The following is a 9,822-nucleotide window of genomic DNA, read 5'->3' as shown; positions in this document are numbered from 1 at the left end:
GCTGCTGGCAAACATCCATCATCCACGCGACGTTCCCTCGTTACCGATTCCATGATCGCGGCTTCTCGCGGCGCGATACAAGCAACGGCCGCTGAATTTTCTGTAAAGAAACAGAAAAAGAGCGGGCTCCGATCGAAGATCTGTCGGTGGCCGCTCGAGGTGTCGGCAGACGTAGCAGGACGTGCGAATGCGAACATAAATCCAAATTAGCGGCAACATAACGCAACCGTGGCTCTATCGGTGCTACGATTCAGAGGGTTCTCTATCTGTGACTGGTGCTCGCCGATCCGCGCGAATGACGGTAAATCGTAAGCTCGACTATCGGTACGCTCAATCGGCCGAAGAGGACCGCTCGTTTCATGGATTCCAACTTCTCCTCTGGCATGAAAACGGTGTCGATTCTGCCGCGATCTCGACGTGTTTTTTATTTTATTTCGTTGGAATTCTTCCTGGTTAGATAGATACACGTCGGTCACTGAAAGTTTTAAGAATCATTCCTGAAGTAGTAGTTGTACAAAGTCAACCATCATAGGCTTCCCGAGGGAGAGTGACGATGCGGGGGAGGTCGTCCCCAATATGTAGTCCGTGATTTTGTCATGTGAGTGTAAACTTTTACGCGCAAAAATTAGTATGTTTTCGAACTTTCTTCTATACTAAATTTTATAATATTTAATAATTAAAAATTATGTTATTTTGTTTTCTAAATTATTCTTAATATTAATATTTTCAACATTAAGACTGAAAATTATTTTGGATGTTAGGAAAAGGCTGAAATTTCGCATGTCCCGTTTTTCAAACTTCTTTTCCTTTTTCTTCTTTTCATTATCGACAAGTGCGATCCATAGATCGTTTAACCTGATGTAAGTAAGTAGATCCTAAAATCGTCATTCTACATCATAGAGTGTGCCACAGGACAGCTGATAAAAATTAGATTATCGACGAAGTCGATAAAGTCTTTAAAAACTGTCATGCTCCAATTCAGGTCAAACTTTGCAAATTCGCTACTTTTCGCAAAGGAAAACATCTGTGAGAATGGTTTTTGGCGACTCGAAAAAATTGTTGGCTGAAGAAAACACGGCCGAAAAATCATTAAAATAATTGTTTAACAAATTTAACATGACTAAATAAATTTAGCTACGGGGTCCCTAACACCCCAAGATGATATTAGGTCGGTGCGCAGAGTCACCGGGGTCCCTGACACCCCAAGATGATATTTTGTCGGTGCGTAAAGAAAGTCACCGGGGTCCCTGATACCCCGAAATGAATCAGGTCTATATGTAGAGAGCGCCACCGATGCATCGGGGTCCCTGACACCCCGATGCTATAAGTATCGCCGGTGCTTGGGGTCCCTGACACCCCGGGATGAAATCAGGCCCATATGTAGAGGGCACAACCAGTATAATAATCATCTAATTTCTTTCCGGAGTTTGTTTAATTTAGTTTATTTATTTTCTTTGCTTATTAAATAAGCTCATCGAAGGGGAATAACATTTTAATGTAGGTAGGGAAGTATTTAAATGTAATTGGCCGTGGAATCGGTAATGCGGAACGTCATGCTTGATTGGGCGCGCCACTACCATCTACTGCCATCTACTGCTAAGATAGCTGAGCATTTCAAAGTCCTTTAACCACCCCTATTTCACACCGCATTGAAATACAGTAAAACCTGGATAAATTCAACCAAGATTGGGACCCAGTGGTTGCGTTTACCTAAGCACGGTATCGAAGCTCGGATGACACGCGACGACCAGCTAAGCGTGAACGTAGAAAGGGACAGACAGTGGTGGAAAGAGAGAGGTCCGAAATCAAAGGAAAGAGCCGAAACGTATCGGTGTGACTAATACTAATTGAATCAAAAAAATTTTTTATTTTTGACTTTTTTTGAGTGAAACTTTTACTAGCGCATTGGTGAGATTTTTGTGAGTAAAGTGGTACCAAACACGATATAGTTTCAATTATAATTACTTGCTAAAATTGATGTTATAAGTTGGCGAAAAGCAAGAGAGATCGAAATCCAAACCAGTCGCGGTGTCGGCTTTGGTTTCAAAGGTTTCATTTATCCTAGCGAGGAGTCGATTCTGGGCATTTAATGTTTCATTTATTCAAGCAAGGAGTCGATTCCGGGCATTTAATGTTTCATTTATTCAAGCAAGGAGTCGATTCTGGGCATTTAATGTTTCATTTATCCAAGCGAGGTGTCGATTCTGAATCCGTACACATGTTTTCTTTGTAGCCAACATGCCGATTCTGTGTCCGTACACATCTTTTGTATTCAGCCGACATCATTTATATTCAGTCGTGGTCTCAATTCTATGTTGCTTATTCTATTACTATTGTTTATAAATATAATTCAACCTATATCGAGTTTGGTATCATTTTAATTAGAAAAATCTCACAAATGCATTAGTAACAGTTTCATTGAGAAAAAGTTAAAAATAAAAAAGTTTTATCGTTGAATTAGTATTAGTCACACGGATATTACGGTCGGATCATATTACACGGTTTCCTCGTCGAGCGGCTCGGTTCGCCTAGGGGGATCCCCCCAAGTGGAAGGGATAGCGATGTTTCATTTATCCAAGCATTCTTTCGTTGAATTTATCCAGGTTTTACTGTACAATAATTTCATTGACGATCGAACGCTTCCGGGAATTGCCATAGTTCTAAGTTTCTTTATTTTTCGAAAAAGAAATTTTCTTTTGGGATAATCTGTTTCGCTTACTGTTATATGGCACTAAGAGCACCATTTTCAATCAAAATTAAAACTTCAGTGTGTAAAAGAACTTTACATAGTGTTTTATTGCATACATGGCTGAATTTAATAAAAGAATTTGATACAAAAATCAATTGTTTAAGAGGCACATTTAAATATTTTTAAAAAGTTTATTATCTGTCATGAATGATCGAGCGTTGATTAAAAATTCATTCTAAGCGATTCAAGTAACAAAATTCGTTTAAAATTAGTAACAATTACTACGTTAATATCAATATCATTTTTTTTCTACAAAAGAGGTAGATTGTATTGGAATGTTAATGTAAAATTAGAACCTAACACCTTAATTACAATATAGATACCCTTTCTCTTCAAATTTCCATTAATATTTGAACGAAAACTTAATTAAAATTGAAAGTGAAGAGATATTTACATTCTTAACAGTATATTATGCATACTGATTCACAATACTAGTAAATATGCTTTGACTATGCAAAAATATTTCTTAGCAGCCTTATTTCATTGCAAGTAAATATTTATAGTTCTTCAGAAAGCACTGTAAAATATCCAGTCATAAATACAATACAATCTTTTGTACTTTGGTTAATCAAATATTTTAGATCAACAACATTAGAAATACTGTTGTAGATGCTATTTAACTTTGATTATAAACAACTTATGTCCATAGAGCTGTTGGCATTATTCCCTCCACTGTGCCAGCAGCAGGTTTCAGATCCTCGTTACACAGAAAGTTTAATGGCATGTTTACCAAATGACCCTACAAACCAGTTGAATAATAATATTAAATCTTCTTACAGTAATGTTTACTAACATTCTTGTACTTATTTGTACCTTAATATTTTCAACCATTTCTTGAGCCAAAAGTGCGTTTGATGAACAGAGTGATTCTTCATCCTGATACTGTTTTAACATGGAAAAATTAACAACCTTGTCTGTAGGTATACAATGGAATACTTCTTCGAAAATGTCCGTGTTCTGTTTACTTCTAGCACACCATATATCTCTGTAGAATGACTTTTTAATTATATCAGTTACATTTATATCTTCGTTTGTTTTAAACAATCCTAGATGTTCAGAAATTAATTGTTTTCTTAAGGATCCTGCAAATTTACCACAAGGGAACGGTATATCGTTCATTTTGCCGTCTTCAAACTCTCGATCCTGTAATTATAGGATCATTGAAAAATCACGATTGTTATATTTGCAAGAGCACTGATGATGCCTACATGAATTATCACTGCAATCTCGCTGTCCCTTGTTGCTATCATACTTCTGTCATTAATATTAGCCGATCCACAAATGACTGTATTGTCATCTACAATTAATAGCTTACTGTGAACATAAATCAGTTCAGTCACCAATGTACCGTTTAACATTGCATGAGCTCTTAAACCATGGAATGTAATATACTCGCTAGGATCCTCTATTCCCGCATCAATTAGTCGATTTAGGATAGCATCTTTACCCCTGTTTGAGATTGGAAAATGCTTGGAATAATTTTCATTCAAGATTCATCAATCAGGTTTCTTACCTAGATATGGAAGCATAGTTCCAATGTGTTATAGCACGTAATGCAGTACCAGTTGGTCCTCCAACTTCCCCTTCAAAGCCAGGCAACAGAGGCATTATTACAAATACTCTAAATACTGCACCTTCTCTATGTGCTCTTAAAATTCGTTTCAATAATGTTTCTCCTATACGATTCTTTACTGCAGTTCGTTCCATAGATGCAAGAGTAATAAAGAACTGATTTTCTATGTATATGTACCTAAAGAAACAATTAGAATAAGTTTTTTGAAATATATGGCAATTTGTATACATTGTACATATTTGTTCCACCTTTCTGCTTTACTGATAGCTTGGATGTAAGCTTCTTGTATACTCTGTTCTAAAGTTTGTGAATCAAGAAAGCCTGCAGACCAGGAGCTAACTGATCTTAACACTTGGCATTTAATGTTGTGAATAGATTCTTCTGGGATAAACGGTACGCTGCTTCTGCAGTCTCTGTATGATTTTGGAAGTAGAAATGGGTAACATGAATTCAGTTTTGCTTTTTCCATCTATAAACCAAGAGGGTTAGCTTAGATATTATACTATTGCATATTAAATGGCACTTACCTTGATTGCATTCCATCGTTGAATAAAGTGCCTGGCAATATCTCTGGCTGATGCTCCTTGCACCATAACTCCTATGTCATGCCATGGCATTCTAGGTGTCGTACTTCTGTCTATTAAATCTTGATAGGGTTTCTCAAGATCATTAAAGTCTTTCACGATAAAATTTGTATAGTCTTTTCCGAGCCACAATTTTGCTACTCCTGGATACTCTGAGTATACACTTTCTTCCTCCTCGTACACCATTGCTTCGCTTATTTCAATTGGAGTTTCCATTGTGTCGCTAAAAATATAGTCATTTTTCAATTGCGTGTAAATTTTAAATATTACATATATGTATATTAAAGAAATGCACACACTTGTTTACGTCTTCCTCATCGCTACTACCTTCGTTTGGATTATATACCATATTAATCAACTCCTGTCTTTTTAATTTTATATTCTGTTTCACTTTGTCCATGGTATCTTTTGCCATTCCAAACAGATTTTTTCGCTCTGTGTTTGGAGTATCACATTTCATAGTATCAAAATCATTGGGTGGTTGCATCAATAATAAATCTTCAGCGTTCAGTTGTGAGAATGCTGTTGGTATTGACCTTTTAATGCTCATCATTGGTCTGAAAAATACATTCATTCAAGAATCAAAATTATTATAATATAGAGAGAAAGTTATTAAGAAACTTACAATACAGGTATAGATCTTGTAGTAGCCATTACAACTGTGTTAGTTGCAATAGCTAAGGACAGTAAGACATGTTTTCGCGTATGGCATTTTGATACTTTTTTGCTGCTAGTATTTGTGAATTTTCCTTTGGACGGAATGTAAATGCTAGAATGATGAGTTGAACCTGAAAGGATATGTTATGAATTAAATATGAAATACAAATGCTTCGCTCTAAATTCAACTTACCTAAATCAATCAATCTATGTTCGTTGCTATCCCATCTACCGTAACATAAATCGATGCCCCCAAGGAAAGCAATGCTTTGATCAACGACTACAATTTTCTCGTGATGTGCCCAAAGAAATACTCCAACTCTTGCATGATCCGGATGGCGCAACACTTTGATATTTTCCGGGCATTTTTCAACTAGCCGTTGTTTACTATAGAAACTGTTTATGCCTAATGCGACTTCCACTTCTTTGTAGATCATTATAAATACTTTTACGCCTTCAATCTGAACGAAAAATTAACTATGACGAGTGATCGGTCTTTTTGTAATATTTAATATTTTAAATAACATATTAACCTTACCAACTATCCTACATGATTATGTTAGCGTGAAAAAATTATAGAATGCAATCAGTGTAAAAAACAGTTATTAAACTGCAGGAAATAGAGATTAGTTTTGGAGTAACTTACTGCTTTTCTTTGTAAGATTTTATCTAGTCTCCAGTAATCACTGTTCATTGCTGGTCGCTTCATATAAATTTCTGGCGATAACCACCAGTCTGCAATAAAAATTTCTTCCTTGGCATTTTCTAAAGCGTCTGCAACAGCCGACATGTAACTTGATCCATCGACAAACCATGCGGCCGGTATAGGTGAACGATAAGGTGCAAAAGAATTGTGTGGATTTGTCTGTGTAAAATCTCGGCCTATAATATTATTTATTATTTACAATTTTGAAGTTTTAGATCTTTTATTATTTCAAGAACTCACCTTCTCTGTTACTAATTTCTTGTATAAACTCCATCCATTCCTTAGCTTTTCTTCTAGTCCAGCATTTGATTAGTATGTGCCTACTAAGGTTTACTATTTGCATACCATTTCTTAAGCCCGTCGTGTACATGCCAAAACTAATTCCAAAACCATTATCCATTAAAATTACAGACTTTATGCTACCGTCTTTAGGCCTAATATAGGCAACAAAGGTATCTTTCACGACAAAATGTCGCGAATGCCATTTTCCACACAAAGAGGTGCAAAAACGATTGCATCTAATACAACACATGCCTTCAAGAAGGCCACAAAAATTATATCTAATTCTTGCCCCTGATCCAGTTCGTTTTAAAACAAGTCCTTCTTTACCCTTCATACCTAAATCTGCTATGAAGGATAAACGGGAAACTTCTACGAAATTGATCTAAAAATATTTTATAGAAATTAGTGTATCAGATATTATAATAATATGTACTTCACTAACTTACAGTTTCAGGGTGATGCAAATAAATTTTTATTTTTAGTAAATTAGTTAAATAATCTTCTATAGCTTTCTTCCTCTGTTCTAATTGTTCATAAGGTACTAGAACATCAGGTTTATTTGGAAACCTGAAAGTAGTGTTTCGATTAATTCTTCATTTGATCATAAAATTGGAATAAGACGTATTTTTTCATACCGTGGCAATGCACCTTTACGGCCCCGTTTTTCCTTAACTTCTCCCAAACTCTTCAAACTACTTCTTCTTTCTTTGTGACGTTTAGTGGGAAAAGGTATCTCTAAGCTAGCACGGTATATCTTCAGTTGATTATGCAAATATTGAATATGTTTATATCTCTTTTTAATTGTCCAAGTAAACGGGCCATGCCTAAATTCTATGGTGTATAAGTTTGGGTTCAAAGGATGTGTTGTCACACTACGTTCAGTATCTATGATTTTCACATGCACTTCTTCTCCAGGAATGAAAACATTTTGATGTTCATTTTTTAACTTTTTTGGTACATCATGTATGGTAGGAAAAGGTATCACACCAAGATGCTCTGGTACAAACAAAAGAAGACAATGCACAAGTGAATTTTATTAACATAAGCAGAGTATTATGAACTGTTAATAAGGATAACAAACAATAGGAAAGAAACGAGCAAAAATACAGGCTTACCTGTATTATCAATATCTTCTTTATTCTCAGGATTTATAGTTACATCGTTGTCATTAATAGTTATTTCCAAAGAATCAGGTACTCCCAATGCATCATCATACTCAGAATCGTGAGAAATTAAATTCTCTACAGTGTAATTATCAGTTTTCTCATCATTTGATAAATTGTCAGACATTGTTGCTATGTTATAAATACATTAATATGTAACTAACTGAACATACACAGTTAAGTGAATTATTTCATATTATATACTTCTTTAATGAAATGTATTGTGTATTAACAATTAAAAACAATATATAGAATTACAGAAAGTGTTTTAGAACAAAGAAAATTAATTCACCAATAGATGGTACAATTAGATGCAACTGAACAAAGGTGATATCATGACAAAGAGATGATGCATTTTCTTGACTAAGAAAATAATCTAATGTATGAACCAAGAACCTAGAATGTTAGCTATTTATTCAATTAAAGGTAATTCACTTTAATGAAACTAAAAGGAATTTCTACAACTTTTTGTTATAATCCATCAATCAATATCTAAACTAGAAGTACAGTAATCATATAATACTGCATTTTTCAGCAGAAATTTTTAAATTCATATATGAAAAATTCACAAGTAAAGTTACATAAAAATGAATAAATATTGACAAAGGATACGGTTTATTTATGTTCAAATGTCACATGTCACGTTTCTAACGTAGCGAATATTAAAATTGTTGCTTCAATGATCGATTGTAAGATAATGAACTTATCATACTGTTCTGAGAACTTGATATACGCGCTTTACTTAGATAATTCCATTATCGTAAAACATTGCCGCGCTTGATTACATACGCGATCTGATCGGCATTCATTATGTGACAGCTCATTGCACACATACACCTGCTGCAGTGACTACAGACAACAGGTCTAACAAGACTATACATGCTATTGGTTTCGAATTTGTGCCTTGCGAACGAACGCCATCTGCTTTATCCTGGCATAAAAATGAGAAATACTTCGCATTGCAACAGTCTAACGCACTTTGATGGTAATAGCAGATTGCTTTAATATCAAAAACTATGCCCCATTCCTCATTGTTAGTCAGTGTCTCGAGCTCAGCCTTGTTTCACCCCTTTCTCAATACTAGATATGACGGTTTCACCACCAAATCCGGTGTGGCCATTAGGGACGCTGGCATCAGAAGTGGGGGCTCCAGATGCCTTTGCACGCGGCCCAAGTAGTACGTAAGTACCTAGAAGCCGGCATCGGGTGCAACCCCCGGTGTCGGGCACATGCTAGGCATCTCAGATGGGCACTAATGTGCCAGGTGTAAAGGGCTCCGGAGTACTTAAGGTCCCAGAGCCCTCCTTTAGCGCCAGTGTTGGTCGCCGTGGGGTTTTAGTCAGTAGGAATATCACACTCCCACGCCGCCCTCCTCCAGGGGTCGCTAAGCCTCCCCCGAGGCTTCGAAAAGAGATAAAATCATAAATTTTATTCCTCTTTGATGATCTTGTTAACAAGTGGAAAAAATAAATAAAGTAAATTAAATAAATTCCGAAGGGAAATTAGAAGTATATGTATGTTTGTTAGATTAATCCGCACCCCTCGGCGGTCGCTATAAGACTGAGGAGGTCGCACCTCGTTCTAGGTCAAACTGAGTTTTACACAGTAATTACTTTACTTACTGTATATTCTGTTTGTAATTTATTAAAGATCAAACAGTTGTTTTATATGTATACATATAAATAACTGAGAAACGGAGTTAAGTACATTGAATAACTAAAATGATAGAAGAATTTAAGTCAATTAAATAAATAGCTAAAAAAAGAAATTACGAGCATTAAATAAATAACTCATAAATGAAATTGGGTAAATTAAATAATAACTCAGTTGCTTTTTTCAAATAATTTATTTACCAAAGTGCATGAAGTGAATACAAGTTTGTCAAACAATTACAATAATAATTGGTCAGTTTTGTGCTGCTTCTGACTGATTTAAAAAAAAAATAGAATCAAAGGGAGTGAAAATTGGGACTTCTTAGATGTCAGTTTGAAGTGCGGTAAAAGAGTGACTGGTAAAACAGGGAAAGTTATCATACTGGCTGTGCTCTCTGCATGCAGATCTAATCTCATCTGGGGGTGTCTGGGACCCCCTAAATCATAACCCCTCGA

The 9,822-nt window shown here is 35.6% G+C and overlaps 1 protein-coding gene across 1 annotated transcript; it reads right to left on the bottom strand.

The window, feature by feature from the left end:
* Positions 1–2,817: 2,817 nt before the first annotated feature.
* Positions 2,818–8,600, bottom strand: Pld (Phospholipase D). The gene is made up of 15 exons (XM_034314956.2): positions 8,327–8,600; positions 7,667–7,877; positions 7,187–7,547; positions 6,998–7,118; positions 6,510–6,933; positions 6,210–6,445; positions 5,757–6,024; positions 5,532–5,694; positions 5,206–5,463; positions 4,850–5,129; positions 4,571–4,791; positions 4,263–4,499; positions 3,958–4,198; positions 3,563–3,892; positions 2,818–3,488 (listed from the first exon to the last, which is right to left on the bottom strand). The coding sequence occupies exons 2-15, from the start codon at positions 7,839–7,841 to the stop codon at positions 3,387–3,389; spliced, it is 3,417 nt and encodes a 1,138-aa protein (XP_034170847.1). The 5' UTR covers positions 7,842–7,877; positions 8,327–8,600; the 3' UTR covers positions 2,818–3,386.
* Between the last annotated feature and the right edge of the window lie 1,222 nt (positions 8,601–9,822).

Source organism: Osmia lignaria, chromosome 15 (genome assembly GCF_051020975.1).
Source record: "Osmia lignaria lignaria isolate PbOS001 chromosome 15, iyOsmLign1, whole genome shotgun sequence".
NCBI lineage: Eukaryota > Metazoa > Arthropoda > Insecta > Hymenoptera > Megachilidae > Osmia > Osmia lignaria.
This window is presented reverse-complemented; position numbering and strand designations above follow the sequence as displayed.

Bases quoted from the DNA above. Each gene is read 5' to 3' on its own strand.
- Pld (XM_034314956.2), bottom strand. From the start codon at position 7,841: ATGTCTGACAATTTATCAAATGATGAGAAAACTGATAATTACACTGTA. The intron at 4,500-4,570 runs GTGGAACAAATA...TTGTTTCTTTAG, and splicing joins GCTATCAGTAAAGCAGAAAG to GTACATATACATAGAAAATC. The intron at 4,199-4,262 runs GTAAGAAACCTG...AATCTCAAACAG, and splicing joins AACTATGCTTCCATATCTAG to GGGTAAAGATGCTATCCTAA.